This window comes from Mustela putorius, unplaced genomic scaffold, assembly GCF_011764305.1.
Source record: "Mustela putorius furo isolate JIRA1106 unplaced genomic scaffold, ASM1176430v1.1 tig00000228_pilon_pilon_pilon, whole genome shotgun sequence".
Lineage (NCBI taxonomy): Eukaryota > Metazoa > Chordata > Mammalia > Carnivora > Mustelidae > Mustela > Mustela putorius.
The window spans coordinates 9,264,803-9,288,150 of NW_025421322.1; the positions used below are offsets into that span (position 1 = coordinate 9,264,803).

The following is a 23,348-nucleotide window of genomic DNA, read 5'->3' on the forward strand; positions in this document are numbered from 1 at the left end:
AAACTGGAGAACATGTATTTCTAGATGATTCAAGTTAGATGTATTTGTCTGTTTATGAGAGTCAGAACTTTAGGTTTCAGAGTGCAAATGGCCCTGTACTTGTTGCCCACGCGGTGACTATTAGGGAAGTCTTGATGAATCTGATACCAAAAACTTTGGAGGGAAGGGATGTGCCTTTCTTTGGTTGAAGCGTGAGAATGTTCAGGGTTGAGTAAGCTGCTGGTGAGGACTTTTCTAGGTCTTCCTTAAGTATAGCTATATATTCAATACTGAAACAGTAACTGTAACTTACCCCTTCGGAAGTTAGGAAAGGCATTGCTACTCTTGCAATTTAAAGGAAAAAATGAGATACCATTTCCCTGGAAAAGAAGCTACCCTTGCCCGGTTTTCTTCCCACAGAGGCCGTGGTGGGCAGCGCGGGACTGTGTCTCCCAGAGGCTGGTGCGGGGTTTACGAGGCAGGTACAGGAGAGCCAGAGCTGTGAGCCACCGGAGGAGAATTCTTTTATATGTGCTCTCCCCCCTTTTGGCTTACCCTATAACTTCTGCTTGTAAAGGTGCTTGCTTTTATTCTATCGTAGGCTTTGTTGCCAAAGGCAGAGGATATTTTCTTTTTAAGAGAGCCCTTAGATGCTTCCTCCAGGTCACGTCGCTGGGTGGATAAGCTGACTTTGTTATCAACTGGCACCCTACCTGCTCTCCTAACTCTCCAGAGAGTAAGTGTTCTTCTTAAAAATATAGCTATATAGAGTGCCTCTGTGTCTTTAGACACTCTTGTAATGTGCTGGTATAAAGTAAAAGTCTTTTTTGAAGATATAGTTTATGGGGAAGTGCTTTCTGGGGCCTCTTGAGATGATCACAAGTACTGAATCAACGTGCGTTTATGGTGCTTTAATGACAGCACAGAACACTTGTTACGAAGGGCCCCTTTGCTCGGTATCCCAGAGAAGGTCACAGTCAGAGGGAAGTGAGCTTGTTGCTTCTGCTTGTACCTCCATGCACCAAGCCCCCTCCATCGAGCTAGGCTTTGGCAACTACAGGTGTGTTTTTCTTTATCCCCCAAAGATGAAAGAGATCTGCCAGAATGGAAATTTGGAGAATTACATATACACCTGTGAAATTAGGCAAATTCTTATAAAGTTGGTATCCCTGCTGATACAGGGGAGCCACAACAATGCTTTGTTTTGTGGGAGGATTTTTTTTTTTTTTTCTGGCTGTGCAAATACCCTGCGTGCAGGACCGTACAGGCTTAGAGAAAATATTCATCATTATTTACTGTGTCAAACCCAGACGGAAGACCAAATTGGCAGCATGCCAGGAGCAGGAGGCCACACGTATTTGTGAAAAATGGAACAGATTTCTGGAGCTGCCCTCACCCTGACTCCTTGGTTCGAGGTGGTGGTGCCAGGACATGCAGTACTGGGAGCCCTTTATGGAGGTTAGCCGCGAGGGTTGGCCGCTATGCTGCTCCGTAAAACCCCACAGATCACACTTGGGTTGCGTGCTGTCCTGATTATAAGGGCTTGGAGCAAGGGATGATGAGCAGGGGGATGTGCGTGACCTGGCTGGGACCGCTGGCTACACGCTGATTGCCGTGGATTGGCTGATTCGCCAGCTCTGTCCGGCAGAGTAACCTCCCTCTTATCTTTTGAAATGGTAGATCCCCAAAAGAGGAGGAGGGGTTGAGGCCACTAGTCTTGAAGACCCTCAAACAGTCAGACCTTAATTTTTAAAAAACTGAGATGCTGTCCCATTTCCATAAAGACTTTCTTTCTGAACCAGAGCCAGACATGTGGGAGGGGTTCGTTGGTAAAACAACTCCCTGGTCAGTTTGCATCATCAGGACTCCTAGAAGGGCACAGAGAAGAAACATTTAGGATCAGCCCCAAAAGGCTGCAGTCCATAGCATGCCATCCCAGAGTCTCTGAAACGATGTGATTTGAGCAGTTTCTGGTCACTCTAGCATTATTCGGGACCACACTTAACCAGAACTGAGTAAGTAAACCTAACCTGCCGCTTCTCAGAAGTGACTACACCGAGTGACCCAGGTGAAAAGTAGTCTGGTTCTAGACCACCTGCTGCCGTACACAGGCGTTCATCCACCTTGGAGGCAGGAAGCCTATATTAATCAAATGCAAGATGTTATACTGTTTCTATGAAATAACAATAATAAATATAATCGCTACTGTTGCAAAGTAACTTCTGTGTAGCATTTCTGTTCCTGCCTGGTTGATCTCAAGGTGCACATGCATCAGAATCACCTGCAGGCTTTGTCCAACCCAAATAGATGAGCCTCACCCCCAGAGTTTCTGAAATCTGATCTGAGGTCGAGTCTGATAATTAATTTGGAATTTCTAACAAGTTCTCAGATGAGGCTAATGCTTCTGGTCTAAGAATGACACTTGGAGAGCCACCGTTTGCTGACAGACTAATTGTAATCAGCTTTTGAAGTCAGGCATCATTTAAAGAGCAGTTATTATATAATTTTTCCCAGAAGGTTCAATCAGCAATTCATTGTACGAATAATTGTTTTCATAAAGCAGGGTTATTTGAATGAAGAATTAACAAAGGGAAACTGATCTATTTGGTGAGATGGAAGTGAGATGCAAACTTTATTAGTTGAGAAGAAAAAACGTTTGTATATACAATGACCCAAATATGATGCAAATGGTTTTGTTGATTTTTCTCTTCTAATTACATTTTCCCCCACATATCCTTGCAGTGAATTGGTATTTTTCCTTTATTTCCTGCATGTAGCTATACTTCCTGGATGTTCTCATATGAGACAAGTATGTTGCATATGAGACAAAGAAATGGATGCTGAATGTTTTTAAGGACCATGCTTGATTCATCTTTGCTGTAAGAAATTGTGTAAGAAAGTTAGTCATCAGAGTGCTTTGTTTAGTATCCACTAGGCTAGTGCTTTTGTGGCTGACTTTACAAACCAACATACACACTATCTTTGATTTGCTTTAGGAAGAGAGATATATCCATTCTAGAGTCAAGAGATTATAAGTGCCTTTTCTCTATTCTTTTATATCTCCCCTTAAATAGGATCATTTTTAAAAATCACATCTCTTTTGCTTGTACTAATTTCACTTCATTATGTAACTATGCAGGACATTGTTAGCTAGTTTTGCAGAATATACTTTGTTAGATAAGACTACTGACCATAGCTTGGTGGTGCTTTGACCTTTCTAAAGAAAGTATATATTGAGGTAGTCCCAGTAGTTCATTTTTGCTTTTCTTTCCCTTGCCTCAGCAGACATATCTAGGAAAATGTTACTGTGTCTAGTGTCAGAGAAATTACTGCTTGTGTTCTCTTCTAGGATTTTTATGGTTTCAGGTCTGATATTTAGGTGTTCAATCCGTTTTGAGTTTATTTCTGTATATGGTGTTAGAAGGTAGTCCAGTTTCATTCTTTTGCATGTAGCTGTCCAGTTTTCCCAGCACTATTTTTTGAAGAGACTGTCTTTTCCTTACTGCCTCTTTTTGCCTTCTTTGTCATAGATTAACTGACTGTAAAAGCCTGGGTTTTTTTTTTAGGGGCTGTCTATTTCGTTCCATTGATCTAAGTGTCTGTTTTTGTACCGTACCATACTGTTTGGGTTACTGTAGCTCTGTAGTTAAGGGCTACGTAGTATATCATGAAATCTGGAATTGGGATACAAGCTTCCAGCTGTGGAATGGATAAGCCACAAGAATAAAAAGTATAGGATAGAGAATAGAGTCAATGGTATTATAATAGCATTGTATGGTGACAGATTTGGTACACTTGTGGGGACTATAGCATAACATATGGAGAAGCTGAATCACTAGGCACACCTGAAACTTGTGTGACATTATGTGTCATATAAAAAAAATAAAAGAAAATATATTTTTTTCTAGCATAAGTTTATAGCTAAAGTTTCGAGCTAATCGAAAGTTATAACCTCGATTCTCGGCCGCGTATCACATATAAGAGGTTCTGTTGGATAGATTCAGACCCTTTTCTTTCTTACTCATAGTGCTTTTAAAATCCAATGTACTACACACACATCCTGGGTAACGTGTGATGTTTCTGTTGTGACAGCAGTATTCACTTGGGGGAAAAAATTCCTGCTTGCCTGATCCCACATCCCCAACCCAGCCAGCCGGATGAGGGCGATTGGTACCTCCTTTGACTAACCAGGAAGAAACCATGGATTTCACACTGTCAAGTGGAATAAACTTCCTCCAACAATATAATTAGTAATAATTTACTGCTGTGTGTCTCGATATTTCTTAAAAATGGCTCAGTATTCTCTCTCCCTGATTTGGTCTTCGATTTTATTACAAAAAGAATTATAATTTAACAGAGGAAATAAGAAAAATACACTAATAACTAGAATTTAGGATAGCCAGGAAGTCTTTCCTGCCCTCACTGTGTTAAAATGGAGCTTCTTTTTAAAAAATAAATTTCAGCCCTTGTGTGCATAAAGCGCGTCTCCTTAGCTAGATGATCCAGTCCCTTCTGCTGGGGCCATCGGTCTTGTACCTGCTGTTATCCCAGTATTTAACATGGTGTCTACCATGTTCTTCACCCTCAATAAATACTGGTTAAATGAATAAAGAAAGAATGAACAAATGAATACATGAAAGTCTCATAAAGAGAACAAAATAATGAATAAGTGTTTCATCTTTTGTGCTTATTACCAATTAGGGGCTTTTTATTATTGAAATACATCACAATCATATAAAACTATATTGTTTTAGTAATGAATATACTCTCATATTTCTTTATGATAGAGTTACCGTCTTCAATAAACTGAGAATCGCTTTATGGGGCTCTGGAGGGAGACCTGATTACAAAATATTTGAATTTCAATGCCATCTCTGTCACTAACTTCCTGGGTCAATGCACAAGGCATTTACTAATGAACTGATTTTTTTCAATGCCTGAGTTACTTCCTGAGAGTAGTCATTAGAGATTCTAGTTCAAATTTGTCATATTTTCTCATCTGACTTTATTTTTCCTGTGGTATCAGTGATTAGGCTGCTATGTAAGATCAGTCGCTGCTTCCTAGGTTTGTATATGTTCTAAGCAAAACTGCTATTTTCTTAACTTTATATTCAGTTAATGTGAAGTTTCCCAAAGCAAAGCATTTGAGGGCAGGGGGAACTGAAGAATTTAAATTGTTTTCAGATTTGTGCATAAGAAGTATTAATACTTCCATCTATAAAAATGACCAAAGACCTTGTAGCAGAGAATATTACTCTATTTTTATAAAATCAAAGAGTTTGTTTTTTCCCCCAAAGAAACAATTTGAATAAAACTTGACCCCCTTCTGTCCTTTTTACAATGGAATATGGTCAGATTGAACCCTCCATTAAAAATTCTCTAATATCTTTTTTTTTGCATTAACATTTCAAAACTCAATTTAAATATTCACAGATCTCAGTTTTAATAAACTTAACAAAATTCAGGTAATTTCCTTCAACTTTTTAGATTGAAGGACAGCAGTTGGTGTAGATATAAAAAAGATGTGCAGCTATGAGCAAAGCCCAAAATCAATTATATATAAGAAATAACATAACACATGGAAAGAAATTAATCAAAAAGAAGAATTTCCACTATATGATTCTCTGGTCTGCTACCTGCAGGCAACAAACGCAAATGAAAAAAAAAAAAATCAACATTCTTCTGGCAGATAAGAGAAAAATTAATAAAAATGTTTCCTTCCTACTAGATCCCCTGATGCAACTATTGTTGAAAGTGAGTGACTGCAGGAAGAACTTGGTCGTTTAAATACTATTTTTTTTTTTTTAGACTATAGAAATAAGGCTTTATTCTTGCTGTTAAACTCAATTACATGAGTTAGTTTGGATTTGCACTGTCCAAAGAGATCCCTCTTCCCTGCCCCTTCTCATTAAATGGCGCTGTGGGATATGCATGAGACAAATGTAATAGGAACCGAGGGAGAAGCATTTTGAGGTGTGCCTACAGGGTAGTGATGATTCATAAGGAATTCTGAGTGTAACAGCTGAAAACTCTAAGAGAGGAATGAATGACTGAGAGCCACAAAAATCTGCCCCAGATCAAATTAATACAAAGATGTTAGTACTCTGAAGATAGAAATGTTCCCCAGCGAGATGGGAAGGGGCACACGTTTGTGGATTTCTGGTTTTTGACTTAAGAGTTGTTATTTAGTATTTCTGATTGAATGGGCAGGCCATCTGTGTACAGAATGTATGGAACCTAAAATCTTTCTTAAAATCATCTTACTAGATGTAAAATCTTTCTTACATTGTGTGTTTTATGAAAATCATTCTGAATTTAACAAGGAGCTATGAGGCTAGAATACAGGGGTATTAGACAATAAGATATCCAGTTTAAACATCAATCCACCACCTCATTTCCATCACATATAGAAAATGTAACATAATTTTAGAATGGAAATTCTATTTTAACTCCTTTTACCTATCAATTAAAATACAGTGTGCCTGTATAGAATTTTGACACATTTGTGTATTGCATATTAAATGTGATCCAGGGTTTTTCTATCCCTAGTTTATATTTTCGTATTTACCTTTTGAAAGGTAGCATCACGTGATAAATGTGGCTCAATTTTTATGTAATAAACCATGAATATATATAATTGCTTAAATTTTCCCATTTGAGATCTCTATGTTTTATGCATATTAGAAGGCTTTGCATACCTTCTCATTTCTTTGTCTGAGTATATCTTTTGCACATGACTTTAAAAGAGCATGAAATAGGAGTTGGCAACTTAGGGACAACATCATTTTCGTTTTCACTAATTTATTAAGATTTTGAGAAATTTATTCCATTATTCCAGTGGTATGCATTCTTTGTTCTGTGCTTGAGTGAAATTATAAAGTTTGTGGTAGAAGTTTTAATATTAATAACACTATCAGATATAAAAATGATCTGAAGCATCATACATTAAGAAACACCGAAATAAAAAGGTTTGGAAATATTTGTATGTTTTCGGAAGAAACTCACCTAGTAGAATTTCTGAGCACGTTATGATGGATTATTGTAATTATTGGGAATGATAATATTTTAATGTGACTTTCTTCCCACCTGTCAGTTGCAATCAAGGCTGCCCAGTATTCTGAAACAGTCTCATTTTGCTAGGTGGCTAGTCTTGTGCAGCCTCTAGAATGCTTAGAATATTAATGCATGGAGAGGAGCTTGAATGCTTTCTATAGTTCCATTATGACAATGTGTTTTTCGTGTTTTAATCAGAAGGCATGCAAAACCAAATTGAAATAATTTCTAATAAATTAATGCCAGTGAGTGCTTAAGAGAAAGGACATCTTTTGGGGGAGAGTGCATCAAAACCATAGAATTTGGCATTTCTTTCTCTTCTTCGTACTTGGCAATGTATATTAATTTCTGCATAATTTAATTTCTTTCTTGGGTGCTTTATTCTGAAGTGCTTTGAATTTCTATGAACGGAGACAATGTGACATTAAGGTGAGGGTTGGTCTGATTTATAGTAGGCTGCCATGGTAGGAAGTTATTGATTGAGACAACATATGTTGGAAGACACATATATTTGATTTAATATTTGGTCCTTACCATTTCTTGCATGTCGTCATAGTATTGATTATTTTGATCTTCTTTCCTCTGAATTCATATATATATATATTTTTCTTTTTTTCCCTTTACATGTCCTTTGTCATTTTCTAGCTCCTACTGCAGTGGCTGTGGATGGCTTTCAGGGATTTCTTTAGCAATTATAATTGAAATTGTAGCAGTCTTTTTCTCCTAAATTCATTTATGTGGGGGGTGAGTACTTCTCAAACTGCTTCTTAACCATCCAGTTCTTTATCTTCATGTTATTCCATAATTATGCTACCAGTATACAAGGTGGGACTACTTCATTTTGAACATTCCATTTGCCTTTACGAAGCACGCATCGTGGAAACAACCAACAAGTGAAAAATTCTCCCACCCCCGAGGGCAGCTTCTTTAATACAGCTCTTGGCATAGGCTCAATGACAGGCTGTACCATGCACTGGACAGCCACCCGTATTGTCAGGTGTTGTGAATCTTCCTAGTTTCAGCTTCATCTTCAGAGACCAAAGGTAGCTGTGGTCCATCCCCATGGTTCCCAAGTACCCAGTTATCTCCCCTTCTGGAAATGGAAGTATTTCTTTGTGCCCACCAGCATCTCCCAGTAATCTCTACTCTTCATCAGGTATAAAATGTGGAAGGATTCCTACTCTTTCTGAGAGACAATTAACAGCCTTATGGGCTTGACATCCAGCACCATGGCATTCATGGCTTTAGGATATGTAGCTAATTATTAGCATTTTGAAATGAGGTAAATATTGATATTTATATACATGAAGACTGTTAATTCTGGCAACTGTGTTTAAATATCTATAAATCAGAGGCAGTGGTAGAGCTGAAATTCAGATTTCCTTATACTTGCCTGCCAAGTGGCCTCAATCAGAAGTAATTTTCTCCATGAGGGCACATGGAGCTCAGTCGTGAGCCTTTTCTGAGTAGATATTATTATTTGTGTCAAATTATGTGTGGTGATTTTTCTGAAGTGGACTTCTGTGCCCACTAATCCATACACAGGAGGTTCCTTCATTCCCTCCTTCATTGGTGCTATTAATTGTACTTGTGCTTCAAGTGTCTCTTACCCTTTTAAAATGTGAGTTTATGGCTGCCGATTATCTGTAAGGTTTTCCTGTTAAAGAAACATGCAATATAGAGAGTAGAGTGAGATCTGATCTTAAACCATAAATACTATGCATTTTAAGAGATTTTTTTTTTTTTTTTTTTTTTTTGCCAGAGCCTGATTTGATAGCATGGTGAAAGGAATGGTTAGTAATTTCACATTTTAAAGTACAACAAATTATATAAGTCTAACACTTGCTTTGGGAGAAATACAAGTTGGCCATTAAATCACCTTCCTGAGGCCTGTTCTAAATATTGGAAATGAGATCTGGTGAATTTTGAACAATGAGCTCAAGAATTTTTCACCTTTCATTTGGGCTTTTGTAATTTGGTTTGGAAAACAAGTGCTTCTTTTCAATTATATGCTTGAAATTGCAAATTGCTAGCCAGCATATAAAATAAAAGAGACCCCGGAATATAGAATACTATATATCAATTAAGATCTTATCATAATCTCTGATAAATAAAATATAAATATACAACTATAACATAGATGAGTTGGTTAGGGGTTTATTAAACATAGGTCAGTGCTATATAGTTTTGTTTCCCTTCAAACTTTCACATGAGCTTTTCTGTTTAATTTTTATTTAAACTATTAAGTTTGAAAATGTTATACTATAAGAGCCAATTCATGATTATTGACTATTTTAAATAATTGTTCAATTACATACTATCTTGAATAAAAATTCTAACAAAGTTAGCATGTATGTTCCGAATTTAATTTTTTAAAAAAGAAAACATTTTTATTACTATTGATTTTATTCTTACAATATGCATGAATTATTTTTATAATATATAGGTTTTTATACTGAAGAACATTCAGAGATTAAAAAAAAAGAAATTCCACTAAAATATATGTGAATTATTTAAAATATTTATTTTACAACTAGAGAGTTATGTTTTGTTGGCAAAACTCAAAGTATATATTCCAGAAATAGTATATATTATCATTTCTGTTGTAACTGATATTAAAGCAGTTTCTTTGCAGACTGATTTAGTATGGATATAAATTATGTAAATAGTTAAATATTAGTACTAAAACTGTTTTAGTTTTAGTAAAATCTGCAAGGAGATCTTCCTGATTTTTCTGGGAAGGAGATCTAATATTTTATAACATATATTCTCAGTAATTTTAGAAGAGCAACAAGAGGTTTCTGAATTTTTAAAGACATCAACTTTAAGCATCTATAAATAAATAGGCAAATATGAATTAAACATTTCAGAAGATTTTTGTGTTTTATAGATTTATTTATGAACAAATGTGTCTGTAACTACCAAAGAATATTTTTGCATAGTAGTAAGGCATATTAATAGAAAATATTTGAAAATCTTGGGTTTTTGCATCAATTTTTTTCACTTACTAGGTTATAACCTTATTCTGGTTAACTAACTTCCTGAGCTTTACTCTCCATATCTGCAAAATAAAAATAGTATTAATTCTCATACGTACTTCACTGGGTTATTTTAAAGATATCATAAGAAAGTGTTTTGAAATCTTACTTGAAACACAGAGACAGCTTCACATGTTTTATTTTGATCAAAATTGTTATTACAATTAAGTTGTTTAAAAATATGGAAAATATTATGTTCTTCATCAGACTCAGAATTAATAATGAGAATTATCAGATAAATGTTCTAATGATAGTATTATGATATAATATATAATGTTATTACTATTTATATATTCCTTGTATACTTGCTCCTTGACATAATTGTTTTAAGAGTTAAAAATTATACTTTTAAATTTGAAATAATGACTAAAAGATAAAAACTAATACGAGATCCATGACTTTTGCATGTGAAAATCACCTCTGTGCAAAATCCACATTTGTTCTTTTTTTTTTTTTTTTACTCTCCACCTTGAGTATAAGAAAGCACATGCATGGCCAGAGTGTTTGGGATTAGGCATTCTCTTTTTCTTGACATTTGTAATTTTGAGGGAAAAAAAATTATAAAAAAGAAACTGCAGAGGAAGTTTTTTGGTTGGATGTCCCTTAATTTAAATCCCTGCAATTAATTTTGTCTGTGAAAATGCGTCATATGAATTCTGCCCTTTGGGAAACTTGCTTTTGGGAAAACACCAGATATACTCCTGGGCTCTATGTACCTATTCCTCTTTGCCCCCACATGTATAAAAATTGTAACATGGGCACTATTTTAAATTATTTATGAGATTTCTTCTTTGGCCCTGAAAATTTCCCGGCACATTTCTCAGAAGGGAGAGACCATCGAAGCCTTTTAAGTAGTTAGGCTGTCTGATGAGACTGTGGATGTGAGTGACAATTAGTACAAATTACCATAATTGTGTTCTTTGGATAAAATGCCACATTGCTTCCTTTAGCAGCAAGTGCAGGCTTCTGCTTAGTAAAATGAGTCAGACGCTCTGCTTCTCTGGGGCGGTCAGAGATTTACAACCAGCCATGTGGTACCCCGACGTAGTCTACTCTGGACCCATCTGAACAACCCTAGCCCTCCCTTTCCTTTCAATAAAATAGGTCCATTAATGTAGGGCACCTCACTCTCATTCACTCTAAGGGAGTTGTATTTTTATTACTGAAAAAGTATCACATAAATACAAATTACATTTTTTCATTAGAAAACTACTTTTCATTTCAGAAAAAATTCAATTAATTATGAATAGGGTTATGCTTTCATCAGGGAGAGAAATATGTAATTTTTCTTCAAGCCTCAAACACATATAATGAAATCTTTTCTTGGAATCCACTCTTAAGATGGATTTTTAAAAGTATAGACTTTATTAAAATCTCCGTTCAATTAAAATGCATTCAATTACTTTAAATCTTTATTAAAATCTCAGGTAAAATTGTACAACGATGTAAAAGAGACTTGTACTCTTTACCAGGCAGTTAATTCTAACAAATGAACATAAAGTGCACAGTTTTGCTCTTCGGGAGAGAATTTTTTAAAAAAAGAAGCAGCAGCAGCAGCAACAGCTTTGGGTTTGGAATTGGGGGTGGGGAAGGTCTGAGGATGGTGGTCACTTTCTATATAGTAAGTTGAGGTGCTGGTTTCCTTCCACTTCTTGTTATAGGTCACTGTTTCTTGTGAATATGAAGGTGGCATTATCTTGTGTGAGTCCCCTTGCTGGTGGATACTGCTTGGCCCATTCCTAGAACACATTTTTTTTCTCACCACTATAATCAATAGACCCCTGTAAAGGATTTTATTTCACTATCTTCTTTGGATGTTTTTGGTACAGTGTCCCTGATTCTTTTTCAAGGGCCGCTAGAAGATGCCATTGAAGAGGAAGAAGAAGAGTGTCCCTCAGAGGAAACAGACATCATCTCCAAAGGGGACTTTCCACTGGAGGAAAGCTTTTCTACAGAATTTGGGCCTGAGAATCTGAGCTGTGAAGAAGTGGAATACTTTTGTAACAAAGGTAATCATTAATGGCTAGATGCAATCTGTGAGTCCGTTTGCTCAGATGATTTTGTAAAGTTTAAAAAACGCGCTGAGAGAGTGCGATGAAAGTGTGCAAGGGGCTGATAATGTCATCCGAGAGTCTGAAAATAGCCGCAGAATTTTTTAAACACAAAATGCTATTTTTGAGGGCGAAAAGAAGTAATTCCACTTTAATAAGTCATTTTGTAATATTTAAAAAATATTTTCATGTTGATTGGCCAATTCTAATACATTTTATGTTTCTCATGTATTCATTTATTCTTTTGCAAGTACTTATTGAACGTCAGTTGTTTGCAAGGCACTGAGAAAAAGCACTGAATGGGGCAGATGGCCCCAGCCTAAGCTTCTGGCTCACAACTTAAAGAAACTGAATGCTTAAGGGGCACCTCCTTGGCTCAGTCGGAAGAACATGTGACTCTCGATCCTGGGGTTGGGAGTTTGAGCCCCAAGGTGGGCTAAGAGTTTACTTAATAAAAAAACAAATTAGACAAAACAAAACACAATGGAGTGCTTTAACTGTTTGACATTGACTTTCAAAACAGAGGATGGTCCTTTTTAAGATATTGTCAAGTAAGAAAATACACACTATTTTCCCTTCCTAGATGCTCTTTTAACGCATTAACCTTATGCCTGAGACCATGTATCTCAGTTTATTTCCACCCTTGACCTGGAGCCAGGTGGCCTTGCCAGTAACACTATCTTCATTGGGTATGTGTACTCACTTGTTTGCAAAAGTGCATTTAAGTTTTCTCATGATTTTTTTTAAAGGTTTTTTTCTTATTTAATTGGTTTTCTTTGTAAGTGAGATGAGTCTTCTGTCACCTCCTGCACCAGCACATAGTTTCATAAGTGTTTGGGTCACTCTGATGCTTTGAACAGCTCCTTTTGCTGATTTTACCATGACCGTGTCCTAGAGGGCGTGACCGTCTATCTCCATATCTGTGTTTGTGTTACGCTCCGCTTTTTTGGATGTCCGTTTTTTTTTCTTAAGGCAGAGAAATTATGTGAAGCGAAGTTTTTTAACATATGTAAGTTTCTTGATCAGACTTGACAGTCTGAAATTAAGAATGATGATATAGCTTCCCCAAACCCAACCAATACCCATATCTCAGGAGCCACATATACATTTGATGTACATTGTTAAAATTCCAGTTTGACTTTCTCCTGTTGCTGGTGTGTTAGAAACAAAAGAAGTCAGCCATTTCCCATTCCTGTGGTCAGTAGAACCCGAACAACTTGGAGATGGAATGGTGGCACTAGCCTCCAGCTGCCCTGAAGTTGAGAAAACCTCCTTGACCATTCACTCTTGAAGACCTCAAGGTGACTTTGTAATGTGGCCTTTGTTTCCCATGTTGGAGGCTTTTGGTTGAAGATGAGAATGGAATGGACTGAGTAGTCCTTTTCTGGTAGTTTTGACGTAGACTTTAGGCCAAATTAATGTATTCTGTAGTTGTTCTAGGTGTTAGACTCGTTTTTTGATTATAGTAGCCTCAGCATTACATGTAAAAGCTGGCTGGAAATGAGAAGTGCTTTCATCTATATTTGAAGAGATTCCATGGTCCCTCTTTGTCAGGAAGTGTATATATATATATATATATATTTTTTTTTTTTTTAATTTATTTGACAGACAGAGATCACAAGTAGGCAGAGAGAAAAAGGAGGAAGCAGGCTCCCGGCTGAGCAGAGAGCCTGATGCGGGGTTCGATCCCAGGACCCCAGGATCACAACCTGAGCTGAAGGCAGAGGCTTTAACCCACTGAACCACCCAGGTGCCCCAGGAAGTATATTTTTAAATGCATTATAGAGAACCTGCCCTATGTTATAGGATTACAGTAAAGGGAAGGGACCAAGAGTTAGCATGTACCATATATTCTTGTTCTTGTAAAAAGAGTTAATATGTGGACTCAGGCATTTTTGTCCATTTAATTTCTCTAGAGAAGCAGTAGTGATAGGTATTGCTAGATTACATTCTGGGCTGATCATTGATTGAGGGCTATGCTTAACAAAAGAACATAGAACTCCAAGTTTTAAGTTAGTAGTATTTTAGTATTTTATAAGAAAATACATGTAATTAAATCTATCATTAACATACAAATTAATGTAAAATTATAAATAAATATACAATTAATGTATCATATGTTAAAAAAAAAAAAACTTCCTAATGTTTAGTTTGAAATAAGAAAGCAATGAGAGGCAGAAATAAGAATTTTCATTTTCTCATACAATTTTTGCAGGATAAATACGACTATAACTATTACAAACTGCTGTCGCCTTATTTAATAGGAAAAGAATTTCATTATTTTACTCTCATAAAATGTGAGACCAGAAGATTTTCACTGCAGTCAGTAGGAACTGGCGGAAGAGAGAGCCGAGACTACATCCCCTTGAGGTCATAGTCGGAATTCCATCCATTTTTCACTTAAGTTGATTAGCTACAATCGGAAGAGAAAATTTTCTCTCTGGAAAATTAGAAACTGATCTTTCTGTAGAAATTCATATTTTAGTCTCAGTGATACACGATTATGCCTTCTTCCCAGTCGCAGGGAAGGAGATAGGCTTAGCATTAAAAGAGTGTAAGTATTTCAGTGGTTAATGAGACCACTAACATCATGATGAAGGAGCATATAAGAAATGTTCTGAAGAAAAATAATTTCAGCTTGGACTCACTGATGAAACATATTTTTTGAAAATATTTTAATGTCGGGGCACCTGGGTGGCTCAGTGGGTTAAAGCCTCTGCCTTCGGCTCGGGTCATGATCCCAGGGTCCTGGGATCAAGCCCCATATTGGGCTCTCTGCTCAGCGAGGAGCCTGCTTCCTCCTCTCTCTCTGCCTGCCTCTCTGCCTACTTGTGATTTCTGTCTGTCAAATAAATAAATAAATATTTGAAAGAAAATATTTTAATGTCATTTACAACAACATGGAAATTGTGTGTGTGTGTGTGTGTATGTATATATGTATACATATATATGAAAATTAACTATAGTCTTTGGAAAGTTTCTTCTGCTAAAGATCTAGCCATGATTAAGATCTAACAAGGACATGGTTTCTTTATGGAGTTCCAGGGATAACACTTTAGAACATCAAATGCTTTCTTTGTATTAAACAAAAGATAGTGGTTTAAAAACTCAGATCACAAAAACATGGTTAAAATACCATAAGTGTTCCAAACAAGGTGTTCCGACTGTCAGGGGAGGATACGGAGGATACACATACAGTTATAGTCTGTCTTCATTTGTATCTTAGCAACTGTGTTGTGTATAAAAACAATCCTATGCTATTGTAACTTTCCTTTTTATTCAAAAAAAAAATAAGGAAAAACTCCCTGCTTTTGTAAGTCTATGAAGACATACTTTTCATAAGTAAATATTCCTACTTTTGAAATTGAGCTGTGTTATATGGGATATTTTTAGTATTTAAAATGATTCTGCTCTTACTGTTGTGGTATTTTCCTCAGCTCCATATGGATATTGTCTGTTTCCTTGTTGTCAAAGGGCAGGCCTTTTTGTAAGTCTCGAAGCATTTATTAATATTATTGCTAGTCATTATAAAACATGTGATTAAAAATGACTCAAATCACTCTCATAATGTAATATTCCACAGAAATGTCAAAATGTTGGTCAGAATTTTATGTCAACATTAAATGTGTAAAATTCTTAATCAGATGAGTCTAAGTCATAAATATTCATAATTAAAAGTGGAAAAGATCACCTTTAATAAACCTTTGTTAGAGTTGCAGGCCTATATCACTGCAGACCTGGCAATTCTGTTGAAGTTTCTTATGTCACTTGTTACTTTGTGTTCATTGCCTATTTCACGTCTATTTCTCATCTTACAAATGAATGAAATGAACTCTGTTAAAAGATGCTCTTCTTAAAGTTGCTTGCGATCCTTAGATTTCAGGAATTTTAACATAATATGAAGCAATACTTATAATTTGCCTCCTCCTCTTGTGCAATGAGTTTAGATCATTTGGCATCTTGCCTTGCAGTATCTGTGAGAGGAAGGAAACAAGCAAGAATTATTTCCTTGAATTTGCACATGACGAAGACATCAAGGCTGGGTCCATAAGTGCTACACATTTCCTGTGGCGCTTGGTTATATGCCTCAGTGATTTGTTTTCTGCCTTTCTTCTGGTTTATATAGTAAACATGGAAGTACATCAGTGTGTGTTCAGAACTAAGCAAACTAATATAAATTGAAACGTAAGTGGTCTGGAGAGCAACTGGTAGGGGGTGTTCCTTATGTTACTGCTGCAGGTGGGAACTCTTCTATATTAGTGATTCTTGGATAAACTCAGAGACAGTAAGTTTCATGGTGGGGGTGACATGGAGCAGTTCTGAAATGTGTTCACTATTATTAATTATTTGCAGGAAGAGTTCATTCATTGAAATGCCCAAGTTTATTAATGACTGAAACAAAATAAACAGGTCTTGGGATACATTCCAAGAGAATGTCACAGGATATGTGAACAGGAAGAGAAGTGGCAGGTCAATATCACTGTAGGCTAGGAGAACATACTGTCATTAAATAAAAGAAAACTCCAAAGAAACTGTGTCAGTGAACTTTGAATTATGATTATCTAGAAAAGGTAGTGAGGGTCCCTCCAAAATTTTCCTGGTGACATCATCTCTAAACAAAAGTTGAAAGGGAAAATGATGCCATCAAAGTTGATTTTGGAAGAGAAACAAACTTTTGAATCATAGGACCTATGTATAGAGAATGGTCAGAGAAATCACTGGGTGAAATACTTAGCCTAGACAGATGAATTAATATTAGATGTGTTCAATCTGGAAGGATTCAGGTTGAAAAAGGGGAGCACATTGGAAATTCATAAAATAAGGTGACTGATACAGTGTAATAATGGACATTCTTACCACATTCAAAAATATTTGGCACAGGTTGTTTGCAGAAATTAAAGGTTATATTCTCATTTTAAAGAAACTTTAAAGTAGAAAAAAATGCATAGCATATTAAAGAACTAGAATAAAACCTGAGTTACTCAGCTTGGGTTTAACTCTAGCCCAGAAGTGATTAATACCACCCCAAAAGCAAACATAAACAGAAATTTACTTAGATAGGCAGAAGCTTCCAATTCTGCTCAATAGATCAATTCAATCTGACTAAACCCATATCGTAAGCATCTGGTATGTGTTAGACTCTCTTCTTAGTGCTGTGGATACAGCAGTAGACAAAAGTCAATCTCATTCTCAGGAAGAGAGACAGTAAATAAGCAAACTCATATTGTATAATATGATGGGTAATGTTGAGCACTATGAAGAAAAGCTAAATAGGTAAGGGTAATAGAATGATTGTATGTGATAGAGGAGAGTGAGAGAGAGAAAGGGGGGAAAGGGAACAGAGAGAAAGAGAGATTTTATAAGAGTGATGGAGAAGGTGAACTTTGACCAGAGACCCAGGCGAAGGGAGTGAGCTCCCAGTACCCCATACTCTGGGTGGAAACTGCCCTCCCTGTGAAGCCAGTGTCGCAGGAAGCCAGAAGAGGACAGCAGAGAGCTGGGGAGTAGGAGAGGCAACAACTTGCTCTAGGAATCCGTTGGATTCCCACCACCATGGAAGGGTTGGGTGAGCCATAGCGGGGAGTTGAGCTGGAACTGGCAGAAGAGGCATGGTCACGGCATGTTTATTTATACCGAGAAGAGAAAGGCCTGCACAAAGTAAAGGTTCAAGTAGGAAATGGAAACAAGCAATTTGGGGAGGCTGTCAGGAGATACAGATAACCCCAATCAGAATCCTCCCTTTAGCCAGGGGCTTGAGGAGACTCCATCTGTGGCTCATTAATGTAGTTTCCGGAAGAGCAGTTTGGGGTGTTGGAGGATGGTATGAGTCATTTTGCTCCCTTCCATAATACCACATCCTTGTATCAGAAAGATAAAGCTTGGAAGCTGTGAATCTCAGCATTGGTTTCATCATCGTGCTTAATTATTTCTGCCAATGGGTTGCCAGACTCATTGATATGTCCCCTCCCCCCATTCCACTTCTTTCTTTCCCTCAGTTTATGTAGTTCTGTAGTTTCATTTAAATATTAAGAAATAGGGGCACCTGTGTGGCTCAGTGGGTTTCTCTCCGTTCCCTTTCCCCCCCTTCTCTCTCTCACTCTCCTCTATCACATACAATCATTCTATTACCCTTACCTATTTAGCTTTTCTTCATAGTGCTCAACATTACCCATCATATTATACAATATGAGTTTGCTTATTTACTGTCTCTCTTCCTGAGAATGAGATTGACTTTTGTCTACTGCTGTATCCACAGCACTGAGAAGAGAGTCTAACACATACCAGATGCTTGGTCCTGGGATCAAGCCCCAGGTTGGGCTCTCTGCTCAGCGGGGAGCCTGCTTCTTCCTCTCTCTCTGCCTGCTTCTCTGCCTACTTGTGATCTCTATCTGTCAAATGAATAAATAAAAGCTTAAAAAAAAAAAAAAGAAAAGAAATAACTGAGGGAAAAGCCATACTTCTCTTTGGTAACAAACCCAAGCCTAGATTATTGGCATCTATCCCCTTTTCCATGTTAAGGTAAAGCAACAGAAGTATTGTATCTAGATCCTTCATACTGAAAAGAAGAAGCAAAAAGAAAACACTTCATGCAGATTTGGTTGTGGGAATAGAAACTGCTTGTTTTTCATTAGCTCCAGTGTCAAACAAATGCACTGTTTTGTTTTCTATTTTCTTTTTATTCTATTACTACTATTTTAGTTCGGAAAGTCTATTCACTTGTCTTCCATAAACGCTTCTCAATCGCGATGCTTTCTTTCCTCCTCCCTTCTGCCTGTAATGACGTGTTTTCACCTCCTCTGATGCCTGGGCCACTGGAATCAGAGTCTGCAAAAGGCAGCTCTACCATAATCACTTTGAGCGCAATAAAGAAGGCGATCTTTCCAGGCTGCTTGGTTCCTTTTTTCTTAACGGGATTAAGAAGCTGAGCTTTTAAAATTCTTGCATATAACATTGACATTTCCAGGGTGTGTTTGGACCAGGGAGTTCAAAGAGAAGGCATAAAAAAGAAAAGCCAATATGACTTTGTTTTTTACCTTGCTGGAGGAACTGTTTGTGCAAATCGCCTATAAGCTTATTGACCTGAATCTTTGACTCCTTGTTTTCTCTGGATTTGGCTGGAGTGGAGACACTGATGGAGGCCCGATAGAGCTGATTGAACAGCCCCCAGCTTTGCTTGGCTCGGACCTCCCTTCCCTTCTGCACCACCTCCCCCTCCCTCCACATGACATTATTGTTCCTTGGCAAACTCTGTTTTCCTGGATCCAGGACTTTTTTTTTTTTTTTTTTTTTTTACATTATTTTGAAATCCTTACATTTTCCTTACATAAGTCAACTAACAATGCAAAATGGAACAGAATTCTTTTTAGAATATAGATATAGAGGCCATGTTTATGTTGGGCTTGTACTATTTTTGTCTTCTGAGATTGGAAGAAATAAATAATACCTAGGATATTGTAGTATCACTCTTTTATGACCATCTTAAAATCCCCCAAACAGAGGTTTTTTTTTTTTTGGGGGGGGGGGAATCAGATTTTTTTCTTAAACCACAATTATTGGAAAAAATGAGAGAGCATTTGAAGGCAGTTTGTTCTTACAGGAACTCAACGTTTTCTTGGTTTTGATGGAAACAGAGGGTTTATAAATTTTGTACATGACTTACTTGTGTTTTATATATGAGGGTCAGATCAAGCTTTGTCTGTCTATCTCATCTCTGATCCCAGATATATCATCATAATAAATTCAACAAAATGAAAATGATTGATTCTATGCCGTGTTGACATGATTCATGATGATATCATTTATATGAATCATGTATGATAATATAGACTAATTTTTTGCATATTATAAACTCAAGTTATTGTTTTGTCTGTAAGCTGACCACCAACATATCTTCAGTGTGCAGTCTACTAATGGTATTTTTGAAATATGTTAAGACTTGATAAGATATTTAATTACCTAATTCTCTCATTATTTATAAAATAAATTCATATTGTAATAAAGTGTATTTCATTCCACTTCTACCTGGACTACATAAGATGTCAAGAGATATTTGCCTAAGTTTTAGTTAGGCAAATTAAATTTCAATTTAGTTAAATTGAAAAGTTTACTATAGTTTGTTGTTTTTGCTACAATGTTGAAAGTCAAAAGAAAAGTAAGAATTTATTTAATTTCCAGGTACTATATATATGATACATAATATAATAATAAAAATGATACTATATAGTCCGTATATGCATCTGGATATTAAAAGACATCTACATTGTTGCTTTTTAAACATTTTTTTAAATCTGATACTGAATTAATTAATCATTAATTTTAGCTGAGTAGTATAAGGAAGAACTACTTATTTATAAGTCCTTTTATTGTTATATTTTCTCTGTGATATTTTGGGTAGAATGAAGAGGCCATGTTAATTGAAAAAAATAGTTTTGATCAAGTTGTAATTGTATAAATACTTGTTTTAATTAAAATGGTTTTTTCCTATTTTATTTTTTAAAAAAATATATATATAAAACAATTCATACAGGTGTACATTAATATTTGCCAGTCGTTAACATCTACTGACTCTTAATTTATTTTTCTATTTAAGGAAAATTTAAATTATGAAATAGCATTAGTATTAGAGAACCCTGGGAAGCCAATTTATTTTAATTATATGGAATTAACACAGTTGACAACTTTGAATCTGACTTTTGGTCATATTATGATTTTAGAAAAAATGTTATCATCTTAGAGAAACTGAGCTCTTAGAAGGAACCATGTCTCCTCTGCTTTTTATCCTTAAATTTCACACAAGTAATTTGAGAAAATGTTCTTTTTTCTGTGCTAACATATTTGAGGTTTAAGTCAAATAAGATCTTCAAAGTTCCCAATCTCCTAATATAAAATTCATATTTTCTTGTGCGTATGTAAAACTTCCCACAATGTTTTGCTGATCATTTGAGAATCAACAGAAAGAACTTGCCCCTCCATTGTCTGGTGGGGTAATCTTTATTTCTGGTGGGCCTAAATGTAGATTGTATAAAAGTGAAAAGTGAAAGCTGGGGTATGATGAATTTAATTATAGTCATAAAGTCACTTTTTTGCTGTTCTTAAAAGATCAAGAAAAATAAACGAATGTGTTATACCAATAGAGTAAATCCTGATAAGGAATGCAGATCGCTTGTTCAGCTCCTTCTTATAGTTCAGTGAGATTCCAGAGATTGGCATTAAGACTAGGCACCAATTATAATAATTACAATAATGGTAATAACAACCTTCATTTGCTGACGGCTCCTAAAAGTCAGACATCTTGCTGCACATGTATCATCTCTAATCAACTGCCTGGCCTGTAGGGTAGATGCTGTTTTCACCTGTGACTTTCAGAGAGTCAGTAACTTGGCCAAATTCATAGAACTACTAAAGGTTAATGCTGAGTTAAAACTCAGGTAGTTATACTTATGGAAATAGAGAACTGGTTTTGTTTCCAGGTGTCTATCAGTATAATTCTTGCAGAAGGAAATGAACACATCTGAAGAAGTGTGGGCATAGAAAGCATAAAACGGACTTTTTTCCAAGGTGTTCTCTAATTAAACACCTATCAAGCTTGACGTGTCAGTCAAGAATAAGGGTATATGTTAAGAAAAAGAAATAAAAAAGAAAGGCTCAGGTAAAGGAATTAGAGGTGTGCTTAAAATATTTCTAGCTAAAGACTGTCGATCCAAGCTAGCTTTCAGTAAGTGGAGTTGGCATTTTGGTATAATAAAAGAGCTATATCGGATGATCTTTTAGACTCATCCCACTAACTGGATGATTACATTGCCCCGAATCGGTGATGTGAAATGAGCCACTGTTTTTCACCACCTGTTTCTTGCAAAGCTGCTTTCAGGTAATTCAGATGAATGGGGACAACCCAAAATGGGTGTACTTGGGCTGAAGCCAGTAATAAAGCCCCCCACCCCATAAAAAAGGTGTTTACAAATCCATCAAAACTGTTTGAGTAAGAATTTCAGCCCTGTGGAAAGGTGTGCAACGTGAACTCTTTAAAACAGCTTGACCTTAACACGCAATGAGACCCAATAAAAAGCAGAGAAAGAAAGGAAGGAAGGAAGGAAGAGAAGAGGGCATTGTTTGCAGGGAAAGCTCGGGCACTGTGGAAACTTTTCACTTTTTGAAGGAAATGCAGCAGCAGATGGCAAGAGTGGAAGGGAGATAAACATAGGAACTGGAAAAGTAAGCAATACATTCTAACAGGTTCTGTATCAGAGATCTGGAGAAGCGGAAAGATTAGACAAGGAACTGTTCGGAAACTTGACAGTGGCTGTATCTCACCACGTCTTCTATCCCGGAGATGGAAAGTGGAATTGCTCAGACGGTAGGCTGTGATTCTATTTTTTCTGACAGTGAGAAGGGAAGGTCTCTTTAAGGATTCTTTTTCAAGATAGAGATTTATCAAGGTAGACATCTACAGATATATAAAACACGTTGTCCTCCTACCAATTTAACAATGAGATGTGATGTCATTTCTCTTGTTGCACAGAATTAGCAAGAGACCCTCTATTTTTATTTAGATTTTTTTTTTTAATGCAAATTGTGGTCCAGGCTAGTTAACCAACACTGAAAACCTATATGACTCGCTTGATACGTGGAAGCCTTGATATGTGTGTTTATACGTGACCACACATTTACAGAGGCAAAAGGGGGAAGACAGAAAGACTGTTCTTATTTCTTAAAGATACAGTCATCCAGGAAGGAAAGGAAAACAGATGTAGGTGAGAAAGGGAATAAATGTAAGGAGTGGAGAAAGCATTACGTTTGGGGTGATGAAGGCGTATATTCATTCTCAAGCTTCCTTGCTGTCTTGAGCATCTTTCTAGTAAGGAAGCTATTGCCCAGCACACACCTGCCTCACCCAGTCCTTGAGCCTTGGGCTCCTACATCCTGTCCCGGTGGCTGAATAATAGAGCGGATACTGAAATACGGGAACTCATAACAAGAAACTATATTACAAAGATATAGCGTGATATTGGGAAAAATGGACAAGGAAAATCGCATATATCCTAAGGAAAATCCAATTTGGAAAAGAAAGGTGTTTTCTCTATTAACACTGGCAGTTAAGTTGGAGAACTTCTAAGGTAGCCCTAAAAATCAGATCACTAAGTAAAAGAACAAATTTTGAAAATCTACTAAAAAAGGTGAATTTTATTTTTAAACTTCAAGTTGCCAAGTCAATATTAGATATATCCAT

The 23,348-nt window shown here is 36.4% G+C and overlaps 1 protein-coding gene across 2 annotated transcripts in view; it reads left to right on the top strand.

Annotated features, from left to right (window-relative positions):
* ZFPM2 (zinc finger protein, FOG family member 2) overlaps positions 1-23,348 on the top strand; it is a 453,888-nt gene that overhangs the window by 83,127 nt on the left and 347,413 nt on the right. Inside the window, exon 2 of one of the 2 annotated variants that reach the window (XM_004771329.3) lies at positions 11,921-12,079. The exons of the other annotated variant lie outside the window; for it this stretch is intronic. Within the exon in view, the coding sequence (XP_004771386.1) occupies positions 11,921-12,079 (159 nt within the window). The remainder of the gene's footprint in view (positions 1-11,920; positions 12,080-23,348) is intronic. 2 annotated transcript variants of the gene reach the window in all.